Below are 26,953 nucleotides of genomic sequence, written 5' to 3'. Positions count from 1 at the left end.
GCGTTCACATATTTGCTAAAGAACATAATTGTACATTTATGCCCCTCCCAAATGAAGTTTTGCAAGGGATGTAGAAATGTGGTCTGTATGTCATGTTTCGTTTCCAGAGCATAACTCACACACCATTCAATATTTATTCATGTAACTTGTATACACATCAGGTATACACTGAACTGGTACCTTGTGCTATTCAGGAATTGTTTTTTTTGCATTTCCATGGACACAAGTTGGACTTCAAACGAGGATAGGGATCATTTCCAGAACTCATAAAATGTTTTTCATTTCTTCTCATAATGCAAGTGCTGAACCAATGGGTTTTGCTATTGAGGTGTCTTTTATAAAATTTGCGTTAACAAGTTGAACTTATTATAAAGGTTCAAAAGAGGGTTTCATTTTGCAGTTTAGTCATCTGTCATAATGTCACTTGTATTCTAGGGCTGGCAAAAAAGATCAATAATTATCATGGATGGAAGAAATATTAACAATTATCGATATGAAAATTGTGTCATCGATAATACCTTACATAAACTATTTTGATGAAATTAAGTTTAGATTTACCAAAACAGACTTGTTATTGTCAATAATGTTAATTGCTAAAGATGGAAAGTAACTGTTTTTGTTATACAGTAGAACACAGATATAACGAACTACAAGGGACCAGAGAAATCAGTTTGTTATATCCGTTGTTCTTTATACACATTTTCGCTCGGAAACATCCGCCATCTTGGATAAGACAAAACACACATTTTCCAATGACAGACAATGTAGTCAGTTGGCCAGGGGTGAAAAACAAGATTTTCGTTCCCACATTTTCAATGTTACCCCACCCCCCAAAAAGGCAATTTTGACAAAAATTGGTTATTGAGATATGGTGGTAGATGATGTTGTAGTGTATGGGTGGGCTAATTGCAACAATGCTTAAAAACACCAAAATAGTAAACTCATAAAGAAAAATGATGTTTCAAGTTTTTCTGTGAGCATTTATGGTGGCCATCTTGAATTTCATTGGGAGTGGATGCCCAGCTTTGGCACAGACACAGTATCTTAAGCGACATGATGGGGTGGCTCAATCATTTTATTACCGTCTTTGCCATATGCTTGTGGTTTTGACACAGAGGTCCATCCATGGTACAACCCGCAATATGTAGAGGGCGTCATGGAAAATGATAAATACAAAATCCTTTGGAATAGGCCCGTATACAGCCTCAGACATATCCAGGCCAACATACCTGATCTTGTCCTTTTTTGATAAATCCAATGAAATCATTTATATCATTGAATTTTCTGTCCCTTTTGACAGCAGTGTGATTGACAAGATTGAGGAAAAACATGGCAAATATACAGACCTCGCTTTCGAAATGTCACACTTGCATCCCAAGTACCAAGTTGTCCCGACTCTCCATTGTTCTCTGTGCCTTAGGTTTGGTACCTCCCAATCTGTTGACTGACATTGGGAGAGTACCCGGGTTTGCTACCAGGGATACACCCCTTCTGACAATCTGGGTAATGCAGAAGGCTGCAGTGTTGGGGAGTCTTCACATTCTCTGAAAAGTTCTGGGTGGGTTTGACAAGGCAGCGGTTCCTGTGAGAAGTCCCATTCGCTGTCTTGTCTGCGCGTAGAGGGGGCAAGGGCCCTGAGCTGATGATGAGCCTAACCAGCCTGACTGTGCCAGGATAATCCAAGCCCTCTTTGATGCATTTTTAATTTTAATCTGTAAAGGCGGTACCGATAGCAAAGTATGTATAATGGTGTCGTTTACATTCATGTCAATTTCATGTTTGTAAAATTAGTGTCATTTACTTCATGCCAAATAAGGGTCGTAATATGGATACATAGGTTTAGTATACATTTCCCTTACATATATGGCCTAACATATATATCTAATATAAATATTTAAGGTAGATATTTTGTAGTTATCAATAGCAAAATTGATATACATCCAAAATTCTGTAAATTTCCCTAGCACATTTCTGTGGGAAATTCATGCTGGTTTATTTTGCGCTTTGGTTTTTTTTGTTTTTTTGTTTTGGGGGGGATGTTTTAAAATTTTGTGCAGTATAGGCTATCATATGCAAGTAACCCAAAAACAATTTGGGTAATTACTAATTCAGAGGTAATTAAATATCATCAGCTGCAGGAGGCTAACAACAAGTTTGTTGTCACCATTCCTCATTGAAGTATTTTACTTACGATAAATGAAAACTCCAATACACTTATTCCAAGACAACTTTACTTATGGATTTCCTTTTCTTTCACATAATTTTCACACACAAAACTGAGTTTGATCATTAGATCCACACTTGTCCCATGTATTTTTTGTTACGTGGATTTGGATACACTTCATGCACAAGTTTTAAAATACAATCTGGGATCACTTCCCATTTTGTCCACACCAATCCTTCAACTACTGCTACGTTTAATATCTGTTTCTTCAAGTCCGAGAATCTACGATCTCTCCAAACCAATTTGTCATTTAAGCTCAGTCCAGAAGTATTGGTAGCACTGTTTTCAAATCAACGAATTTTGGCAACATGGTGGCCGCACCATTTTCTAACAGTGATTGCCTCTGCTGTGTCACTCATGGTCGACAAAAGCAGTGAGAACAGTCATATTCGCCTTCATCTGGTTCCACAATGAAACACTGGCTGCAACACTGATTCACTAATCCCCAAAGTCGGTAATGAATTTGTCAAAGTTTCTGTTGCACTTGCAAGGGCGGGAAGAGAGGCGCCATCTTGTTGACTCGAGTTGAAGGTCGGAATGATGTCATCTTGAATTGGAACTTTCTTGTCCAAGACATTAATGTCATCGTCTAAATGACCAAAGGCTCCTCAGATCATCTCGAACAACTCTCCAATTCAGCTCGGATGCACTCATGGGGTGGGGTTGCTAGGAGATCACGTGGTCAGAAAGGGGGAAAACAAAAAGTTTTAGAAAGTAATAAGAAGAAATCCACAGTGCAATCCAAAAATACTATGAACAGCATGTTTTAATAAAACTATTTACGAAAACATTTCTTTCCTAAAAATGCAAATAAATTTATTAATTCATCCTGAGGTCATAACCCTGATCACGTGGGTGGGTATTTCGAAAGAATCTTGTGATGACGCTGTTAATGAGGCTGTGTGTATCACATTGTTGAAATCAATTGACCAGGAAGTTGTCGAGGCTTTGACTTTATGACAGATGCTTGTCATGGATCCAGAAAAATGCATCAGAGAGCAACATTGTTTCTTTGAGCTGTGAGACCAAATATGTGTTCATGCCAAAGTAGGATGATCCATGTTGCCAGTGACCTGAATAGTCTTGATGAAAATAATGTTGAAATCCATGTTCATGCACATGACAGTATTAGTGTAAACTATTTATCTAAACATAGTTTCGAAGTATGTTAGGCTGTCCGTATTTTATCTATGTTCCCCATCTCCATTCCGACGTGAAATAATATAATGTTTTTGTCAATTTGTCGTGCCGCTGTGGAAAATTGTGCACCAATATAATAAAAGAAATTCCAGTAGATCAAGATGTACTACTGAACCGTCATAAAAGAACAGGTTAACTTTATCTTTCTTCAGTTGTTTATTAAAAATTTGTTTCCGAAGCAAAGAAACTCAATCTACATCATAAATTAATTTATAGACTAAATTCTAGAACCAAGTGTTTTATTTTAAACTTATTTTAAAATGTCATAAAATAATTTACACAATTATTGAAAGGCATTTATTAATGAATTAGATATTTTATTTCGTCCGCCCTTGCTCTAGTCAGTTGAGGTTTCAGGTGAGAATTAAATACAAAAAATACAGATGGCCTTATGCAAAAGACACTTGGCATGCCAATCAACAGGGAATCTGGGTTATTGGGACCCGCAAAGTTTCACGGATCGGATCGTTTGAGGCCTATTGGTTATTTATTTCCATTAAAACTTACGTCCTTGTTGTCAAATGGCCCACGTGGGTGGGTGTTTACATTACATCACCCATTTACACATTAACCAATGAAATTTGTGTGTTAGCATGATGTCATTGTAAGATCAAGGGTAAACTGTGTCGTCATACACATGTACAGAAGTGATGACGTAACACACATGTACCAAATCTGATGAAGTAGTAAACATTCTATGCTTGTTGTCGAATCTATTACAGTCATATTGACCTGTCAGATCACTCGTATAAGCTCCGTGTCTGGGAATCCAGTCTAACTTGTGCACCTTCATACATCCATCAACTGCAAGCAGCTCTATAGGATACTCATGAAACGTCAAGAGATAGATACTCTCCACACCACTCAAGAACGAATGAAATGTGTTTACGAATCTGCGCTCGTCAGCCACATTATATGAGAAAGGGAGAGGTGATCTATTTCCTCAACTCAGCTACAGTAGTGGCCAAATGCAAGAGGCTGAAATGAGGAATGACACAGATGACCTCTCCTACCCTGCATGATGTCGGTGAGATTGAAGTTATCAGTTCTACACCATGACAGATTGAAAACATGTCAAGACACATCCTCTCGCCTGGATATCTCAACACTGAGGATGACCTCCACATAATATGCTGTATCTGTGGAAAGCCAGATGATGGAAAGCTGATGATTGCATGTGACACATGCAATGAATGGTTCCATGGCTCATGTGTTGGAATCACCTAAAAAAAGCCTGACATTTAGAGGAATACATTTGTCCGAAACTGTACCAATAAAGTGTACAGAATAAACCATAAAAGACCTTAATGAGAAATAAATAAGGTATAATGGGACATCTATTCTTCCTGAAAATTATTGCATTCCAGAATGTGTAAGAATGGAGAAATTATTCTTACATTTCACAGAAATGGCTAGATATCAACCATGCAGTCACCAGAGGGCACCCTGAGCATATCAGAGGAGCTGCTTCCCAACAAGAGACCACCCCGAGCATCCTTGGAGGGGTCGCTTGCCAACAAGACGGAGCTTGTCACCTGCCCCAGGGATGGAGAGGACTATGGTTTTGGCATTGACCAGGCAAAAGAAGCAACCGACAGACCAAGAACAACTCAGGACCAGAAAGACCCCCAAAAACATGGTTGGGGAGGACCAAGGTCCAATCATAGCCCAGGCAAAAGGACCAACCAACAATCCAAATAGGAATGGAGAAGATGTTACTAAGCTTGACCCTGCACCAAGTAAGAGGGAACGAAAAGCATGTACATCCAATCCTGGGACTGTACCATCTCCCAAAAGAATGAAGATATCGGATTCCGCTCCAGGTCAAAAGACCCCAACTACAGACAGGAAAGCAGAGCTAATTCGCTCCACAGTCCTTGAGATCATTCCTTCATCAATGGTGGAACAGCCTACTTGTACCTTATCCACTGAGAATTGACAAGAACATTGTTGTGTAGTAGATAGTTCTGTATATAGTGATCATGTTGTATTAATTACCTTTTAATTTACTTAAGTATGTTGTCAATAACGATATTTTGTATATTGCAGATATTGCAGTAAAACAATTATTTATTGTATTTCTCATTTCTGGCTGCATACTTAAGTAGTTGTAAGCCAAGTATCAGCCTTCAAGCCTTACTCTTTTGTTATGTTTTACTTAGTGGGTCAGTCAACTTCTTGGTGGTCAATCAGAGTGTCAATCTTGGTGGCCCAGGCGTCCTTTGGATTGGCTAGTTTTAAATCTCTGTGTCCCACTTTTAAAACCCATTGTTTTCCCCCCCTGCACTTTGCATTTACACTTCACTGTGAATGGACTGAAAGAGAGAGAAAGGATATACTTATATAAAGGTTAGTAGATAAAGTAATAATTGTATTTTATGCCAGTGTAGCTGGTGTAAATATTTGTATTTCAGCTTTTTGTAAGTATTTTCTATTTCAGCTTTCGTTTCTGTTGATTTATATTCAACAGAGGTTTGTTGTCATTTAAGGATGGCAATATATTTTATTGTCCAACAAGTAGTGTTTTTCCCTTCATTCTATGTCCAGATCAATCACATCCAAAGCTATCGTGTGATTGGCCTAATTCAAACTCTACCTTCTTGCACTGACTAACTCTATATTGCCACTTTCACTATGCACTGCATTGCATTTGGGAGATTTGGGGATCATCACTAAAGGTTAGTTTATAAGATATCTTTACTTCTAAATAGGATTAAATGGTAATCAAAGGTTAGGCGTTATAGATAAGCATCTAAGCAGTAATTATCATATTTACATTAAATGATATATTTGTATTAATGTTGATGTTTTGAATGAATGTGTTTTAGAGGTTGAACTTTACCCTAAGCAAGTAAAGTTCAATAGTGTATTTTTATAGTATCTTGTATACCGGTACATGCAAAGTTTTATCTACTATTATGGAAGTGCACAAACTATGCAATTTGATATTTATTTCATTGTATTTAGTTTGCATAGTAATTTGTCTGTGCACTTGGTGATACTATGATCTTGTCGCTTTAAGTATTTACATATTATGTACATATTATGCATAAGTATTTATTCCTGCTCTTTCTTGTGCAGGACATATATCATGAGCAGTGACAGTTGACGGTGTCACGTTTCACCCCCTTGTGCCACACATAGGGTATGTGTGCATTTCTCTCATATCATCTAATAATACTTGGTTGTAAGTAATGTAACAATGATCGAATTGCTTTGATGATGATATGAAATATATTACCGGTATGTTTTAATATGCATATACTATATAAACTTTTGTTTATTAAAACAGGGTGTCTATCTTGCTCATTCACTAATGAATAGAAGCCTCACACCCCGTAGCCGTCTTTGGTGTCATCTGTGTACATGTTATGGATAATGCCACAGAAAAGCCGGTTACATCAGTATAATTATATATATATATATACAGTCAAGTCTCGTTAACCCGACACTCGCTAATCCGACACGCGGCTTTATCCGACACAAATGATGGGAACCGATTGATTCTCACACTCCGACTCTGACACACCTAATTTGCAACGAATTACCGAAATCACTCATTAATCAGTCTCGTTAATCCGACACAGTGGTCAGCGTACTCCGTGGTCATCTGCCCGCGAGTACACAACCCCGTGTTTTGACACGCGCTGGCTGCAGAGATTAACTTAACAATTAACAGGAAAAGCTATTCAAACATGTATGTTCAAAGCTATACAAATGTAGTTTACAAATTGAAGCCAGATAAATGTGCATGAAGCCATTTTAAAATATGAACAGGTATATAAAACATGGTCGACTCACCATAGTCGACTGGTATGTAAACAAGAAAGCATGGATGACTTCATTAATATTCAAAGCCTGGCTACTGATCTTGGATCGGCAAATGCGATTGGAGCAACGCCACGTGGTATTGCAGTTGGACAACGCCCCATCCCATGCTACTGTCGACACAACTAATGTGAAATGTCACTTTTTGCCACCAAACACCACATCGCACATTCAGCCACTAGATGCCGTGATCATAGAGAATGTCAAGCTTTATTATTAGAAACAGCAAATGAAATTACACCTCGACAATGTTGATGCTGAAGAACCACAAGCCCTAGACGTCAAGCGGGCAGGGGACTTTGAGAAATGTGCCTTTAAAATGTGAGAAACAGAAAACACTGACAGACTATTTTAATTAGATGAAGTAAGTTGTTAAGACAGTAGCACTTGCATTTACACGAGGAAACGTGTGTCGTTGATGTGATAAATTCAGGGAGTAATGTCTCTATTGTTATGTATAAATGGTAAAAATTATAATTATTTTTGGAATGTCATCAATTATAAATTAAGGCGACATTTTTTTTATTTGTTGGTTTACGGATGCGCCGCTCTTTCAAAGTCCAAATGTTAAAAAAAAATAAAAATGAAAATTACCCTTTTTTTTATTACCGCCGATCTTTTCGACAAAAAGTTCAAACAAAAAAAGATTGCTTTTCCTCGTCGAGCTTAAAGCAAAGGGAAGTCACTCTGATATTTCTTGCTGGGATCCTTCTTTATATCATCAAAGCTTGTCAACGCAAAGCGCAGTGGTGACCAGTTTAACTATTTCAACACTGTTGGCCGTTCAAAGCCACAAGTCACACCGCACGGTAAACCGTCCAAGCCACGTCAAAATAGTTTATAATTATATTAACCTACTTGTCATATCATTCATTTATTAAATCTATCATATTTCACAATGTCTGAAATACCTATTCCATTTGATTTTATCATTTTTTATTTTATTCACTTGACACTATTTCCCGCAATGTTATTGAAAATAAAATTCTCGGACACACTTCGACAACGAGTCCTCACGGGCTGAAACGTCTTTATTTACAAAGTAATAAAATCATCAAAAATGTATCTATAAAAGTTGCCAAACTGACATCTTAGTTATTATTTCCAACTTTTCGTGCGATCGCATATCGTAAGTCAAATGACATCTCGGCTTTCGTCGCCTGGATTTCTCGGCTCGGACACGATGTCTTAATGCGAAAATATATGCATAAGAAATCTTTGTCACAGCTCGTAACCTAGCTCTATACATCCATAAAGTTCCATATTTTTAATATAGATCGCGATTTCATGCTAAAACGTTCAGAATAACATGATTTAATACAAACCTTTCGCCAAAGTCTGAACATTATCTTTGCTGTAATTTGATTAGCTGCCTTAGGTCACATGCTTAAATTTGACTAATCACGAACCTTGTAGCAGATTTTGTCGGTGAAACAATATAAGTTTTTTTAATGTATACTGACATGGCAGGACGTATGTGTTATTCATACGAAGCTTTGAAAACCGAGGTATTTCCTCATGTTAGTGAGCGGACAGCCACTATCATCGGGAAATGGGTGATGACAGATATTATTTGTAATTCTTTTTAAAATAATGTTCAACGTAAACAAATGAAAATTAAAAAGAAATAGGTAAGTGGATTTTATGAATTATTATATTTGCCGAAAAAATCGTTAGATTTGCGCTAAATTTGGACGTTATTAATGTTTTAGCTTACATTATTATTTATTTAAAACGAACTTTATTTAGTTGTTCATGAATTATTTAAATAATGAAATACACATATCTTTCATATTTATAAACAATAGGATTAAAGACCTTTCAAATAGTGTATGGCCAAACATGTAGTAGCAAAGATGTTAATTTCAGCAGATAATTTCCTTGATAAATGTTGGTTTCATCTATCACACAACAGTCTCTGGGAACTTGGTGTCACAGCAGTAATCTTCTGGTTGGCTGGTGTTGAAAGAGTTAAACGTTGCCCATGCATTTGCTGCCAAAATAGCAGCGTCTTTCATGCATTTCCACCCATGACATGAATATTGTTATGTTGTCATCCCTGCACAAGCTGAGTGCAAGGGATATAATAAAATGTTCCTGAAAAATTGAGTTATTTTACTTTTATTACGCCAGGATATTTTTTTTCATACCTACCTAACTTTTTAGGACAAAATTCAGGTAAAAAAAATTAGAGGGGCTTTTTTTTTTTTTTTTTTTTAATTGGCCTGCCTCACTTTTGAAATGAGTTTGAAATCCGTAAACCAAGAAATAAAAAAATGTCGCCTAAGGAATGAATGAATAAACAACATATAAATATAACTATTTCCTTTTTAATGATTTTATTACAAGGTACACACGGTTATTATCTATCGTGAAGTCGTCCTATTTTCGATCACAAATCACTTAATTTCGTTAATCCGACATACTCGTTAATCCGACACAATCATGTGCAACCAACGATGTCGGATTAACGAGACTTGACTGTATATATACATATATATATATATATCATGTACGAGTCTCATCAGGCCATAACTGAATAACGGACATGAAGTAGTACATATGATATAATATTATATTTATTGTACCATATTTGTTATCACTACTTCATGTCCGTTATTCATTTATGGCATGATGACTCGTACGTGGTACGAGTTGAAAGCGCTATCCAATTAAAACTGTCCAATCTTACTCCACTTATTTAATTATTACTATATTGTGCCTGAGAGTTAGAACGTTACTGTGCTTTTTGTTGTTCGTTATATATGTTTTCGCTCGGAAACGTCCGTCATCTGGGCTATAGCAAAGCACAATACACACATACACGTATATACACGTTTCCTCCCGCATCTACCGGTGATTCAGTTAAAAGGTACCCAATGATACAACTTCAAAATATTTTGATCCAATTGTAGGATCAATGTTTATTTTAAGACAAGATTGGTCCAAATTACATTGAAATGTAAGATTAACATAATGCAAGTTTAACAAGTTCGAATTGTCAGTGACACTTGACACTGAGTGAGATTTCTCAGTTCGCTATACGCGTCACTAATTTCGTGGTAGATGGGCCTTGTTGGTGATCAGATATCAGTTCGCTGTAGAGAGTTCGTTATGTCATAAATTATATATGATAATATATAGGAGATAAGTCAGGCGTTTTAACAGTCCGTTGTATCCATTTGTTCGCTCTATCCGTGTTTGTTTTATCTGCGTTCTACTGTATTTCATTTCTCCATATGTGTGTCTGTGGTAATCTAGGACACTTGTGTGTTCAGTAACTTGAATTGTGTATCAATAAATTGATAATAGTTTAGATATAATGTTCATATGTGTAAATAAACATGTCTTCATGATGTATTTTATATCATGAACACTGAACAGGTTATCACAAGGAATTTACTCATTGTGACCATCCAAATACACCCCAGTGGGATTCACCGGGTATATATATATATTGTTTGCATTGTTATAATATTATATTTATTGTACCATATTTATATCAAATGTATAAAACCATTAAACTGGCATATCTAAGCTTATTAATGTGAAATGTTGTACCATGATTAGCTTATAAGTGGAGTAGACTATTATTTAATCAGCTTCAGATTTAATGTGCTGGATATTTGTGTGTTTATTATTGTGTTCATTGTTCCAGGGTGTCACCAGGAAAATAAATAAACAGACTTCACACCCAAGCCTGTGTCATTATGTTTTGCTACATATGTACACATTTCTGGCTTTAACATTTGTAAGGCAGACAAAGAAACGCCAACCGTCTCCTCCATCACATGGTTCTTAAATCATATATTTGGATTTCCATGTGCAATCAGTAGTGACAGTCTCTGCCCCTACCATGTAACATCCATTTCGTCATCCTGTTCCCCTGGTTTAGGTTCATGTACCATCTGATCCAAAGAATCAACAATCCAAGTGTACCCTGTAAAATGCATCTGCAATAAAAAAATGCAGAGGACCAACATATCCCATCAGTACCTGTGTTGTTACCATAGCATCATGAGACAGTATGTCCACAGGTGCCACCTCCCTAGTTGTTTCTGGAAACACTAACGTCGTCACCACAAGCAGCCCTTTCACTGTATCAGTCAAGTTAATGGTTTTAATCAGCTTGAAGGTGAGCATCCTGTTTATTTGGGTCAAATACTTAGAAAGTATTAAATAACTTTTAGAATAAGTTTTAATGTAAAAGTTTTGAGTTTAAAGCTAATGACAGGCAGACAGACAGACTTCAAAAGATAAAGACTCAAAATATTCTGTTTGAATGAGGTGTGGTGAAATGGGGTTTAAAGGCATGTTCAAGATTATTGCACTTGTATAACAAAGTGCCAACTGAGAGCATGTTTAATATGGATACCCAACTGACACACATATACTGACTCCAAGCCGACCAGGCTGTGTTGTATCCCCTTAATGGTAAGCATCAAGCATGGTAACAAGTATCATCTCAAGGGCCCAGGTGATAGAACCACCGACTTTCCATTCTCCAAGCACACTCTTGCCACTTGACCACAGATGCAGTCCTGGGTAAAAGTACATTTACATTGTGCTGCATCACAGCACAGGATAAATATCCATTGGAACAATCTTACAAACATGACCCACAGAGGTCATACCTACCATCATTTAGCTGAAATCCAATTGCCGGTAATATGTGATTCAATGTCAGTCGGTTCTTTTTTAAACCGTAGCTTTTCAGCCACTTCTTTGAGGATGTGAGTGGTTTAACATCCAGCTCCCATGCAGCCATGTGATGCGTCGTATTAACTTCTGCACTGACATCACTCTCTGTCGACTCTTCCACAGACCTCATCTTCACAATGTTCCTGGATGGAATATCAAAGCGAGCCCCTGAAACACAGATAATCAAACAGTGTTTAACTTCACAGGCCAAATTTTACTATGTTACTTACTAACCTGTGTCTGCTGACATCTATTTGATTTTAGGTTAGCATCCCTTAATGGGCAAGCTTTTTCAATCTATTGTCCCTTTACTAATCAATTAGATGCGCTGATCAATCAGGTCCAGTCTTAAACTGAAAGTGAATGTGGTATGCGCCCTATGAGCGGTACATGTAACTCAAAAGATAACATTCACACTGGCGCATGGGCAGTAGGGCTGGCCTGGGTAACTCGGGTACTCAGGTTGGATGGATCCTGACTAGGATCCACAGTAGGGTACCCACAGGTCTACATGGTCATGTGGTTAGTCATGTCACATATTGTTTAATGATGATAAAGGTCAAACTCCATGGTTACACAAGTGAAAGTCACTAAATGTTTGCATTACTTTTAGACTGCAAGCAATCCTTCTGACTTTAATATGTTTGAGTAAATATAAATCTTTAATAAACTTCAATGTGTGCAAGATCAGATCATTTTATTTTGAATCTAAAGCCCTGTTTATATGCACACTCTTTGCCCCCAGGTGTAAAATACCCCCGAGGGTAAATATACCCACGAGGGCAAAGGGTAAAATGTGGTTGTGTTTATATGCACTTGAATACTTGGGGGTAGATCATTGTCATATCATTTAGACTCCGTGATAATATCAATCAGTTTAACTCATTTGAGTCAAGACAATGGAGAGGTTTGGATTGTAGTGCTCGGAAAAGGAGAAGGCAACGTTTTCTACAGGCATTTGCTCTTGCAATAAGCTCGTCTTTTCTATGAGAAAGATTAACCTGGATGAAAGAAAGAAGTTGGTGGTACGATATTATTTTAAAAACATTTGATGAAGATCAATGGCTTGAAAATTTCAGGATGTCTCAAGCCATGTTCCAAGTGATCTGCCTACAATTGGAGCCAGATTTGCGCCGTTCATCAAATGTTAGAGAAGCCTTGACCACTGAACATCACGTTGCAGTAGCTATGTACTTCTTGGCCACAACAGTGGTGTACCGAACTATCGGTAACCTGTTTGGAATAGCCAGGTCAACAGTGTGTATCTGCGTCCATGACGTCTGCAAAGCCATATATCACAGGATGTTCAATGAACTGGTCAGATTTCCACGTGGTGAAGCCTTGTGGGAGGTTGTTGATGGGTATAGAAACAAATGGAACTTTTCGAACTGTGCAGGAGCAATTGATGCTACACATGTTCCCATTATTGCTCCGAACTATTGCCATGCTGTTTTTGTGAACAGAAAAGGGTGGTACTCCATCATTATGCAGTCTGTGTGTGATGATAAATACGGATTCACAGATGTCTACATTGGTTGGCCTGGCAGAGTGCATGATGCAAGAGTGTTTGCCAGCTCTACTTTGAAGACTATGGCCGACAATGGATGCCTCCTGCCAATGTCACCTGAGTGGGTAACACCTGTTGGGCTGGACACTGCTCTTGTGGACATGCCGTTAGTTCTCATTGGGGACCCAGCTTACCCATTGTCCTCCTGGCTCCTGAAACCATTCACCAATAGAGGACAGCTCACAGCAGAACAGTAGTACTTCAACTACCGTCTAAGCAGTGCCCATATGACGATTGAGAACACTATCATGGAACTGTTCTAGGTGAACAATACCTTCCAAATGACGTGCTGGTTTTCTTGGGGAATTAGTCAGCAAAGAGCCAGAGTCACAGGAGACTAATCACAATTTTATTTACAAGAACAATTAACAATTTACAATTTATGCTTAGATAATAACTGAGGGTGCCACAGAGAGTCGGTACACACTCTGGGCTGTGGGAGAGAGGTCTGCTTTGTAAGAGAGTCAAACCCCTTCTCTCCTAGAACTTGGCTACAGTATGTATTTAATGAAAGTTTGAACAATAGAAAGGAATGTGATTGGTTGATACACGATTGGTTGTGTCCTATGCTAAATGGATGGCTGAACAGAGGGGAATACTAAATCCTGTTAATCCTGTTGGACTGGCACTAATCTTGTTGACATATTTACTGGATGCTTTGAAAGAGATTAGGGTGTCACTATAGATGAGCTTGTATGGGGGCTAATCCTTAATGCACTATAGACGAGCTTGTATGGGGGCTAATCCTTAATGAGTCTTAATTGAAGTAATGTTATTCTAATATACCCCGGTAGGTGATGACAGATATACTTAAATAAATATCCTTTGTCTGGGAGATGGGATCTTGATACCTTAGGCTAGCATTTATCTAAAAGCTTCTAATCTATTAAACTATGTAGACGTAACACTGTCGTATTGAATAGTATGTCTAGATGCGCTCCCATTACCTTAGGCTAGCATCTATCTAAAAAGCTATAACTGAAACTACTGATATTTTATATATACATTTTACCTGATGATAAATATTACTTGCTAAACTATAATTATATGAAATGATGTATAAATATTACACCATGATAACTCATAAAAGCACTTGATGTGGATCTAATTATTATAGGATAACTTAGTATAAATGTTATCCCATGATAACTTCCCCTCCGTCTGAAAAAGTTTGGACCCCAAACGTGTAAAATAAAAATAATTAAGGCTTAGATGGACAATGAATAAAGTTAAACTGGTAGTAGTGAATAATAATTATTATAGAGTCTCTTTGATATAAGGAAACATAATATAAAAATGCTGTCATCAGGGAATCTGGATGTGGAGCTGGCTTGTCTTGGCACTCTGTACTGGTGGTTTATGGGTGATGTAAGAGGCCTTGAGTTCCACATCCTGGATTGGGGTTTGAGGATAGTTGGCTGTGTCCATGGAGGTTTTACATGGAAACAAAGAAAAGAGAGTTAGCATGTTCAAATAATATGTCATATATAAATACTTCCTCAGTTTGTCTGTATTAACTAGAAAATAAAACAAATATGATAATTATGATGTAAAAGATCAGTACATAATTATTACTAAACGGTGTCATGGCCAGGAAGAATGTATTGGCGGCAAATTACAAAAGTATATCATGAGAAAAATAGTAATATCCTTCTATTTTTGGATACAATCATTAGACGAATTATATATACATATATGTGCATGTGCATATAACAAGTGCATCGATTTATTACACTAATACGGTATACAAAAGGTGTATATCCTTTTTAGAATTCTTTGTTAGTTTTCGTAACTATTTGGTTTGCCTTTTCTTTGTTTTGGTTCATTTCGGTTGCTTTATTTCAATTTGGTTTGTTTCGCTTTGATTTTCGTTCGGTTCAATGTGATAGGGTTTGGTTTATTTTGCTTCGCTACGGTTTGCTTCGCTTCGGTATGGTTTGGGTTCGATTCGCAGTATGGTTTGCTTCGCTTCGGTACGGTTTGGGTTCGATTCGCAGTATGGTTTGCTTCGCTTCAGTGCGGTTTGGGTTTCGATTCGCAGTATGGTTTGCTTCGCTTCGGTGCGGTTTGGGTTTCGATTCGCAGTACGGTTTGCTTCGCTTCGGTGCGGTTTGGGTTTCGATTCGCAGTATGGTTTGGTTTGCTTCGGTGCGGTTTGGGTTTCGATTCGCAGTATGGTTTGCTTCGCTTCGGTGCGGTTTGGGTTTCGATTCGCAGTACGGTTTGCTTCGCTTCGGTGCGGTTTGGGTTTCGATTCGCAGTATGGTTTGCTTTGTGTCATTTCACTTCGCTTTTGAGATTGGTTGATCAGGTCAATGCTCAAAATTTGCTGTGATACAAATAACTCAGATGATCAGGCTGATGCCATTTGTTCTCAACTGGCGACCCATAGTGAAAGGACTGGACACAAGAAAACATAACAAGATACAGCTATAAGCTGTATCGTGATTTGCAACGTTTATTCAGGAGATTTTGTATTTTGATCAAGAATATGTTCAATTGGCAGCAATCGGTATATATGGGGAGTAGATCCTGGTATGGTCCATGGGGACTACTGTCTAAAATACGGTAGTTAAAGGTGTTGATGTTTCCAAAGTCTTTATGTGGAAAAATAACCCTTTTGGATTTATAAATTGGTGCTTCCTCTGGATCATATGGAGGATTATCTTCTAGACGGGACCAATTACGGAGATCGTTCCAGCTATCATCAAGGTAGCGCTGTATGAGGTGGGGAGGAACATTTTCAAAATGGCATGTGTGGACAGTATCAGGATGTTCTTTATATGAGACCTTGACATAGCAGTCTCCTTGAATAATTTCAATGCCCAGAACTCTTTCTATTATATGTTCTACTCTTCGTAGGTGTTTGGGAAAAAACGGATGTGGTTTGACATCTAATTCTATGCATGGTTTGGTGTTGTCTTGCTTGACATTTCCTGACATTGTATTCCCTGACAGAACATTGACTGATTTATTGTCTTGTGCTGATTCCTTTTGGTCGAAAAACTTATGATTCTTCAGTGGACGTTTTCGTCGTTTTCCTGACATACTTCTTTTGAGGTGAAATTCTCTCCGAATGGAGTCTGGAATGCTGCTGCCATACTCCCATGTGTTTCCTCTTTCTGGATCCTTCCATTTTACTCTGTAGTACATTTTGCCATTTGCTCTCTTGGAACTAACAATTGAGTGGATGTCCTCTGGATTGAAGACTTGAGGGATATCCTTGGTTTGATTACCTGATGTTGGACTTGGAGGTTGTACCTGGCTGTCGTCGGGTTGTTTTCTGGATTTGGGCTGGTGATGCTTACTATTCACTCCTCTTTTCCCTTTGTTTACCTTTTTATTTACCTTGGTTGGAGCACTAGGACCTGGTGTGGCATGATTTTCCTTCATTGTTGCCGTGGGACTGGTAGGTTTTTCTGTTGTACTTGAAGTTGAAGCAGGGTTTTTCTTCTTTGTTGGGGTCTTTTGCTTCGGACTCTTGTTGCTGGAAGTACCTGCCTTTGTTTTGGAATTGACCTTCTTACCTTTCTGTTGTGGAGGTGATTGATCAGTAGCCTGGTAAGTTGAACTTGTTGATGGGGAATTGTTGCTGTCAAACTGAGTATCATTGACTGGTTCCTCGTTGTCATCCATGACTCCTGAATCTATGTCACTGGGGTTATTGAGGTATGGTTCTGGAGGATACTGTGGACGATCAGCAGGATCAAAATATGGCTTCAGACGGTTGGCATGGACCAGTGGTTTGTGTATTTTGTCGTCAGAACTTCGGCGTAGTTTGTAGGTATAATTTGGACCTGTATGGACGATATAATAGCTACCATACCACTTTTGGGTTAATTTGTTGGAAAGGCCTTTTTCAACTTTTTGACAGTAAAGCCAAACTCTTTGACCTGGGGCGAATTCTGGTTCTTTAGCCTTTCTATTATATTGTTCTGAATACACCTCCTTAGCCCGAGCAGTGTTTTCAGCTGCGATTGTTCTAGTGATTTCAAGCTCCTCAAGCAAATTGGAAAGATAACTTTTGTTATTGTGGCCTAAATTTTCTTTTGGAATTAATGCTACATCTTGTGGAGCTCTCATTTCTCGGCCGAAAAGCATAACATATGGGGATTTTTGAGTTGATGAATTTGGGGCCATCCGATAGGCCATCATGATGCCAGGAATAAAACGGGGCCAATCATTTTGAGACTTGTTACAATAGGCTCTTAGTGACTGATTGATATAGGAATTGAGCCTTTCTACACAGCTGTTTGTTTGAGGATGGTATGGGCTGGTATGGGTAAATTTAATTGCCAAAAGTTCACAAATTGCTTTGATAAGTTTGGACATGAAGTTCTGACCTCTGTCTGAAATTAAGGTCCTTGGTGCGCCACACCGACAAAATATTTCTCTGACGAGAACATCTGCTACTTCCTTGGCTTCTTGGGTCCGAAGTGGGAAGGCTTCACACCATCTGGATGATGCATCTGTGATAACCAAAATGTACTTGTACTTATCTGGTGTTGTTGGCAGGGGACCGAGAATGTCAACGTGCCATCGGGTGAAGACCTCTTCTACAGGTAGTGGACGAAGTGGTGCCTTCTTAGCATGGTAGTGCCTCTTGGTCTGTTGACATACCTCACATGTCTGGACATAAGTAGCAATCTCGCTGTACATTTTGGGCCAGTAGTACTTAGGTCTCATGGTGTTGTGCATCCTTTCTTTCCCATGGTGGCAACCGCCAAACTCTGAGTCATGATAGGATTGCAGGACTTGATTTCTGAGGGTTCTTGGGACTGCCAGCTGTTTAATGAACTTGTCTGCATGGCCTTTCTGTCTTTGTGGAACAAATCTGTATAGGATGCCTTCATCAATTTCAAAAGTATTGGCTTCAATAAGAATCTTTTGACGATCCTTTTCATTTTGTGGAAGGACATCATCCTCTTTGTAGTCAAAGATTTGGATGAAATCTGGACAAATCCTTTGTAGGTGACGTAAATTTGGATGTTCTTTTATACTTACTTCAACCAATGTGTCTTGGGTAACATCAGCATTTGTAGCATGTAATGCTGCAACAACATTAACTGGTACTGACTGATAATCCTCTTCATATTCAAAGGTGACTGACCAATGTGTTGTCTGTGTGTCTGATTCTAAGTGATTGACAATAGGTGTGCAAATATCCTCAGTCTGAGTTGTCTGTGTGACCCGTGTGGATGAATGGGTGTTAGGCAAGATTGTGGTATTGCTAGTTGATTTGCTTTGCTGAGTTGAAGTTACTGAGAAGACTGTTTTCTCAGCATCTTCTTCTGTCTGATCATTACAGTTAATATTTTGCTCATATTCCCTACGTGAGAGAGCATCGGCATTCCCATTGGCTTTGCCGCTGCGGTGAACAATGTCAAAAGTGTAGGTAGAAAGTTCCAAAGACCATCGCCCTAACCTACCTGTGGCATCCTTGATTGATTTCAGCCATTTCAATGCTATATGATCAGTGTAGACTGTGAATTTGGAATTTGCAAGGTATGGACGAAAGGATCTAATGGCTTCAACTAGAGCTAAGCCTTCCTTTTCTGTAATGCTCCAGTTCTTTTCGCTGCCATGTAGAGCTCTACCACCAAAAGCTATTGGATGTTCATTATTTTTCTCGTCTTTTTGACTCAAAACAAAACCTATGCTCATATCGCTGGCATCAGTTGCGAGAAGAAATTCTTTGTCAAAATTTGGATAAGCCAGAACAGGTGTATTACTCATAGCATGTTTGAGTGTGTTGAATGCCTGATCACACTCAAGTGACCATTGGAACTTTGGTTTCTTTCCTACTTCTGCCTCTGAATGCTTCTTTAGCAAGGCATTCAGTGAAAGCGCTATGTGAGCGTAATTTTTCACATACTTCCTGTAGAAGTTCGTGAGACCTAAGAAGGAGCGGATCTGCTTTTGTGATTTGGGCACTGGAAAGGTTCTAATTGCTTCAATCTTTTTGTCATCAACTTGAACACCTCCACATGATAAAACATGACCCAGAAAAGAAACTTTGTCTGTTGCAAAATTGCATTTGGATGGCTTTAGTGTCAATTTTGCCTGTTTCAGATAGTAAAATACTTGCTCCAAATGCTGGAGATGCTCTTCAAAGGTTTTGCTGTAAATTATCAAATCATCAATGTAGATCAGCGCAACCTTAAAAAGTAATTTTCTTAGCACTTTGCTCATGAGCTGTTGAAAACAAAGTGGAGAATTTGTCAAACCTTGGGGCAAACGTTTGAACTGATAAAGGCCTTGATGGGTGACGAAAGCAGTTTTATGCTTTGAATCTTCATGTAATGGCACTTGGAAGAAGCCATTAGCAAGGTCTAAAGTAGAGAAGATCTTAGCTTGTGCATTGGCTATGTTATCAACAACATCATCAAAAACTGGAAGAGGCCATGACATTGGTAAAGTGACAGAATTCAACTTTCTGTAGTCACAAACAAATCTATATGAGCTATCACGTTTCTTGACTAGGATAATGGGAGCTGAATACATAGAAGTAGACTCCTCGATCAAATCATACTTCAGGAAATCATCTATAAGCTCTTCAGTGACTTTTTGGAGATGAGGGGATTGGCGATATGGTCTACACTTAACGGGTGGGTGGTCGCCAGTGTCAATGATATGCTGGTGCATGTCAGTCTTTCCTAAATCTGCAAGACTCGTTGAAAACATGTCTCTATTTTGTCCCAAGAATCTAAGTAGTCTGTGTCGTTGGTCAGGAGTCAGTTGTGTATTGGTCAAATCAAATCCTAATTTTTGTGCAATTTTAACATAATCCCTGGTGTCATTGTCTCTGTTCTCATTGTCGGTGTTAACGGTACTGATGAATGGTTGGTCAGAGCCGATTTCAAACACAGAGTCTTGGTCAATGTAACTAAATTTGCCTACAACTGTACCCTTGTCAAGAACTTTTTCTTCTTGGGAGGGATTCATAAGCCTAAATGTAGCAGTTTTGCATTTCACTTTGGAAAGAGTTCTACCACCTGCTACTTCAGAATGAGCAGTGAGGGAAGCAATGGGTTCAATGAGGATGAGGGAATCCGCTTTGACCTCTGATAGTCTAACCTTGAAATGAATTTCACTCTGAGGGGGGATGTAAATCTGATCTATTGTTTTTGCTAATCCACTAATCTCTTGCACTGAATTGGCTATGAAATTGATATATTGCCTATCTGAGGTGCTGTTGTTAAGTATCAAGGAATGACAGCTATAATCTAAGACTGCATCATTGTCATCAAGGAAGTTCTCACCTAGTATCACTGCTTCTGGTAGTGTAGGCAGAACATAGAATCTTTGAGAAAATTCCTGATCCTCAATGACAAAATCTAACACAACTGAACCTAACACTTTATGCAATTCGCCGCCAACACCTTTAACCTGTGGAAAGGGTGAGTTTCCAAGAGTAAGGTTTTCAAAAGCTGTGCTCAGAAAAGCGGACGAAATACAACAAATGGATGCCCCTGTATCTACTAAACAATTTGTTGTTTTTGTGCCAAATTTTGCCTGAATTACACTTTTGGCAAGGGGCGTAACTAAAGACACTGTTGGAATTTCACTTTCAAAGTTACTTTCCATACCAGACTCCATATTTGCCATGACACCTATTAGTATGTACCGTACTAAATTAAAGAAAGACAAGTAATCAACAATGTAGTACTTACAATATTTGAAGACTTTTTCTTTCGTTGTTGGTGTCTTTGCAGGAGTTGGTTGTCTTTAATCCAGTGTTGAGGTCAGAGGTAGATGCAGCTTGCTTGTTATTCCATCAGATGATCACGGTTGGACATGTCCTCCAATGAGTTCTTTTAGCTGGTTGTAGTTAGTTCCTGGACTCCGTGGTTCCGAAAACGATGATTCTCCGCCAAATTATCATGGAACTGTTCTAGGTGAACAATACCTTCCAAATGACGTGCTGGTTTTCTTGGGGAATTAGTCAGCAAAGAGCCAGAGTCACAGGAGACTAATCACAATTTTATTTACAAGAACAATTAACAATTTACAATTTATGCTTAGATAATAACTGAGGGTGCCACAGAGAGTCGGTACACACTCTGGGCTGTGGGAGAGAGGTCTGCTTTGTAAGAGAGTCAAACCCCTTCTCTCCTAGAACTTGGCTACAGTATGTATTTAATGAAAGTTTGAACAATAGAAAGGAATGTGATTGGTTGATACACGATTGGTTGTGTCCTATGCTAAATGGATGGCTGGACAGAGGGGAATACTAAATCCTGTTAATCCTGTTGGACTGGCACTAATCTTGTTGACATATTTACTGGATGCTTTGAAAGAGATTAGGGTGTCACTATAGATGAGCTTGTATGGGGGCTAATCCTTAATGCACTATAGACGAGCTTGTATGGGGGCTAATCCTTAATGAGTCTTAATTGAAGTAATGTTATTCTAATATACCCCGGTAGGTGATGACAGATATACTTAAATAAATATCCTTTGTCTGGGAGATGGGATCTTGATACCTTAGGCTAGCATTTATCTAAAAGCTTCTAATCTATTAAACTATGTAGACGTAACACTGTCGTATTGAATAGTATGTCTAGATGCGCTCCCATTACCTTAGGCTAGCATCTATCTAAAAAGCTATAACTGAAACTACTGATATTTTATATATACATTTTACCTGATGATAAATATTACTTGCTAAACTATAATTATATGAAATGATGTATAAATATTACACCATGATAACTCATAAAAGCACTTGATGTGGATCTAATTATTATAGGATAACTTAGTATAAATGTTATCCCATGATAACACATTCGGACGGTTCAAAGGTAGATGGAGGCGTTTCCTCAAGAGGGTTGACGTTGATGTCAATTTCGTATCAACTCTTGTGGCTGCAGCTGTCGCACTACACAACCTGTGTGAAAACAAGGATCAGCCCTACCTTCCAGACTGGCACGCTGCAGTCCAAGATGCACATGCATCCCAACCAGGAACCACAGACAATGTAGGGATCATACATGCAACTGGCACCAACATCAGAGATGCATTGACCCTTCAGTTTTGCAAAACAGTGAATCTGGTGGGGCAAATGTCGGAATGCGTTTATATATGCATATAATAACCCCCTAGGGTAAATGTACCTGTGGGGTAAACACATTTGCCCTACCTCCAAATATACCCCAAGGGGCAGATATACCCACGAGGGTAAAAATACCCCAGGGGTAAATGGATGCATATAAACAGGGCTTAAGTAGCTTTTGACAGGGCTCCAAAATAATTTTCAATCTGACAACTTGAGACCTACAGTGGGTACCCGGTGTAAGCTGCCAAAATCTAGCCCCCTTCAGAGCATACTCGGGTAGATTTTGGGAGCTCCCAGAATCTACCCCGGGGTAGATTTTGGGGACTTTCCAGAATCTACCATCCTTTCCCAGAATCTACCCCCAGGGGGTATAATCTGGAAGTTCCCAGAATCTACCCTGGTGTAGATAATATTAATTGTTATCAAATCCAAAAATCCTTATATTACAGAGATATTCCTGTTATTATTTGAAGACGATATTATTTTAATCGCAGATTCTATAGGTGGACTTCAGAAGCATATTGATGTTCTAGAAAAATATTGTAATGATAATGATCTAGATGTCAATTTGGATAAAACCAAGGTGGTTATTTTTAAGGGTGGAGTGTTGTCAAGAAAAGAGATTTGGTACCATAAAGGTCTAAAGTTGGAGTGTGTGTCTTCCTATAAATATTTGGGCATACTTTTACGAGAAGCCTGTCCTGGTCAAGTCATTTCTCTAATGCTGGTTTACAGGGGAAAAAAGCAATGTTTGGAATTTTAAAGTCATTGATAAAATTACATCCTCTTAGACATGACTTATATTTTAAAATATTTGATATGAAAATAGTCCCAATTTTGCCCTATGGTTCTGAAGTCTGGGGTCTACACCTGAATGATGAAATGGAAACTATACATACATTGGCCTGCAAGCGCTTTCTAGGTGTCAAATCATCAACACCCAACAACATGGTTCGAGGTGAATGTGGGCAGTATCCATTATCTTTATGCATACAAAAGAGTTATTGGTTATTGGATAAGGTTATTGAGTATGTCCGATTGGACCTTTCCAAAGAAATGTTATTATATGATACTTCAGGCAGAAAGTAATGGTAAAATTCACTGGGTCTCAAAATGTAAATCTTTATTGTTCGGTTTGGGTTTGGGCTCTGTATTGGAAAACCAGTGTAAAACTTACCCTCCTTTGTTTTTGACAGAATTTATGTCGCGTTTGAAATGTAGTTATGAACAGGATTGGCATAGTTTTCTGGAAAAGGGTAGTAAATCTTTCTCTTATTCTCTATTCAAGGTATTGTTTGGTACAGAGTTGTATCTTAGCTGTGTGACCGTCAGTAAATTGAGAGTGGCGCTAGCTCGGTTTAGATGTTTTTCGCATCAGCTGTGTATTGAAACTGGGAGATACGCTGATATCCCACGTAACAGAAAACTATGTTGTGTTTGTAATGCTGGGTTTGTGGAGGACGAGTATCAATTCTTGTTAGTTTGCACCGGTTATAACAAGCTACGTGTGGATCACTTACCTCAAAATTTTTGTGAATATCCGACCAAACAAAAATTTCATATCATTATGTCTACAACTGATTGTAAATTAATTGAACGTCTAGCTATCTATATCTATCAGGCGATGTCATTTCGTAGTACATTATTGTCAGAACAATAACAGCTGTGTACATCACATCCATTGTAATACAAATGTAACTATGGGCTGATGGCCTACACTTACAAATAAACCGAATTGAACAACAAATCCAAAAATTCAAAATGTTGTTTTATACATGCAAAGAAGAAATAAATATTGTTTAAACTAATAAAAAGTAACTTACAAATCACATTGACTTTAACTCTTGTAGTAATCATCAATTTGTAAGTTCGAAAGTTGGTGTTGAGAATTGTGTAAGGAAATGTCTTACACTTATGCTATTGAATAAGCTTTAATATGCTTTGTGAATAGACTTAAAGGGGCACTGATCTACAGCAATTCCCCAGGACTGGTTGTTGCCTTTGTTATTATTTGTTCCCGTGAGTACCCGAATGGTATAGCAAAAACCTAGACTAGTTCGCGACCTGTGCTGCGCAATTCGTAAGCGCATTTGTTACTTTTATTGATAGTATAAGAGCGTATGGTAAACATGATCAACAAAATAAAAATAGAGTTTTGGAAATAATAAGGAAATGTAGGTATCTTTGTGGGTAGCATCGGTAATGGTGACGAAGTTTTGATAAGTCGCTGGCTTGGTAATTGTGCGATTTTCGTTTACACTATTTTGACTTGCAACACAAAGTAAATATTTCTCCTGAGCATTGCTTATTTTATCGTGTTTATATTTTTACAGTCAAAAACTGCAAAATTTTCACTTAGAAAATGTATTAATGAATGTTCAGTTATTTTACAAATTGACAGAAAAATATTATTCCAAACATTTTTATGTTTAATATCATCACCAAGAGACTGAAAAGTACATTTCTATATCATTTGGCTTCTAGTCCTCCATAATAATCTATTGTGATGTTTTTAGGCCCTTTTGATCGTCTTAATAAATTTTAGTCAATTAGTCAAAGAAATGGACAGGTTTTTCAGTCAAAATGACTAAAATATTTACACATTTTATAAATTGCCTCAGAGAATTACATTTTACAAATTGACTGTAATATATACACGCTTACAAAGGAAAAGACTTGTGAAAACAACGTTTATCATGCATCGAAGAATTTCCCAACAAAGACGTAGAGGAACAAGGATGAATCTGTCCAGTGCTACACGTCTGCAGCTGTACAAAGAAACTTATTCGATGTTACGTGTCTCTGTAACAATCAAATATTTTCAAATATATATATATTGTTCCGGGACATTATAACCCTTGTTCGTTTCTCAACTGATCACTTAGATTGTTTCATGTGTTTTCTTAGGTGTTAAGTCTCAAAGGTCAGCTGAGAAAGCCCACATGACAACTATTTTCATAATGTCCACGGTTCCTAAAACAATACACTGAGTTAGATAACAATGAACAATCTATAAACGTATTATCGGTTAACCCTTTGAACAAAGTATGTTGGTTTTACATCGGCACTATACGCCATGATATGAGTGTATTCCCTTTGTTTTAGTAAACCTAGACATGAAAACACTCACTTTTGACATTTCCACTGTGCAAGATAACAGTGATTTATCAGTCAATGTATTTTCTGTTAATCCTTTGACGAGGAACGATCCGTTGATTTACAAAAGAGTAAATCAACTGATCATTCATTTCTTGCAGGGCTGCCACATGCATATTACATAACACAGATTTCACCTCACTTCACACCTGGATTTAGATTGAATAATTACCCCAGACACAATAAATGCCAAATGAGAACCTTTGTCAGGTATTCTGATTGGTGCTACCACTAATTACACCTGCAATAAATTCATTACCTGAGCATCAAGTGAATGATGACAAATACACAAGTGCAGCGTTATACCAGAAAACGTGGATGACAATAAGGGAGTAGTAATCGTATTATCGACGCAATCCGAAATCCGAAAATGCTTTCACTGCATGGATACTTTTTTTTATTATTGTACTATAACAATCAGGGGTATTTCCAAATGACAACATCCGATGAGCTCCGCCGTTCTTTTTGTTTGTTTCTTTGGGCTGAAGAAATTAATTAACATGCGCCCTTTATTGAAATCTTTATAGATCACGGTTAACCAATCAGCGAGTAAAACAAATATTGCCTCTAAGTTTATTTAGCTGTCCCTGCAGACGGTAGCCCAGTCTTTTGTCACACTCAGTTGCGTTGCGTATCATACGGGTACTCACAGGGAAAAAACAATAACAAAGGCAACAACCAGTCCCGTGGAATTGCTTTAGATCAGTGCCCCTTTAACTACTTTCGATTGGATATAAAATCATTTTGAAACCAATTATAAGTACCGGTATGAACTTGTGTCTGTAAGTACCTTTGTTTGGGGAGGCATGTATCATGGTCATGTCCCATTAGTCATACGCCCATTTGTCATACTCCCAATAGTTATACAGCAAATGAGGGATTAGTTAAAACAACAATAGGCATATACCCTTTGGTCAAAATGGATTAGTCCACTAATTAGAAAGCTTGGGATTAGTTTATTCTCTAATGAAAACATAAACGAATGTTATTAAACTAATATACATTGAAGTTATTTGAACATAATACATGACAGTCTTTGATAATCAAAACATTCAAATTAATGTTATTTAAATAAATACCTATGATGTTTTAGGAACAAGAACAGGATTCATCTCAAACTATTTACTTTTCTTTACTGAGTTAAATTGAGTTTACTCAATTTAGTGAAAAAAACACAAACTAGTACATAAAAGTGTCTATGTTTTAGACTGCAGCACCG

At 37.9% G+C, this 26,953-nt stretch overlaps 1 protein-coding gene across 1 annotated transcript in view; it reads right to left on the bottom strand.

Annotated features, from left to right (window-relative positions):
• The window catches only part of LOC139449468 (von Willebrand factor A domain-containing protein 3B-like), a 521,695-nt gene that overhangs the window by 481,107 nt on the left and 13,635 nt on the right, over positions 1–26,953 (bottom strand). Inside the window, exon 2 of the mRNA XM_071230886.1 lies at positions 11,891–12,121. Coding sequence (XP_071086987.1) covers positions 11,891–12,083 — 193 coding nt within the window. The 5' untranslated portion in view covers positions 12,084–12,121. The remainder of the gene's footprint in view (positions 1–11,890; positions 12,122–26,953) is intronic.

The sequence above is a fragment of the Haliotis cracherodii genome, unplaced genomic scaffold, assembly GCF_022045235.1.
Source record: "Haliotis cracherodii isolate W230 unplaced genomic scaffold, xgHalCrac1.p SCAF_8, whole genome shotgun sequence".
Lineage (NCBI taxonomy): Eukaryota > Metazoa > Mollusca > Gastropoda > Lepetellida > Haliotidae > Haliotis > Haliotis cracherodii.
This window is presented reverse-complemented; position numbering and strand designations above follow the sequence as displayed.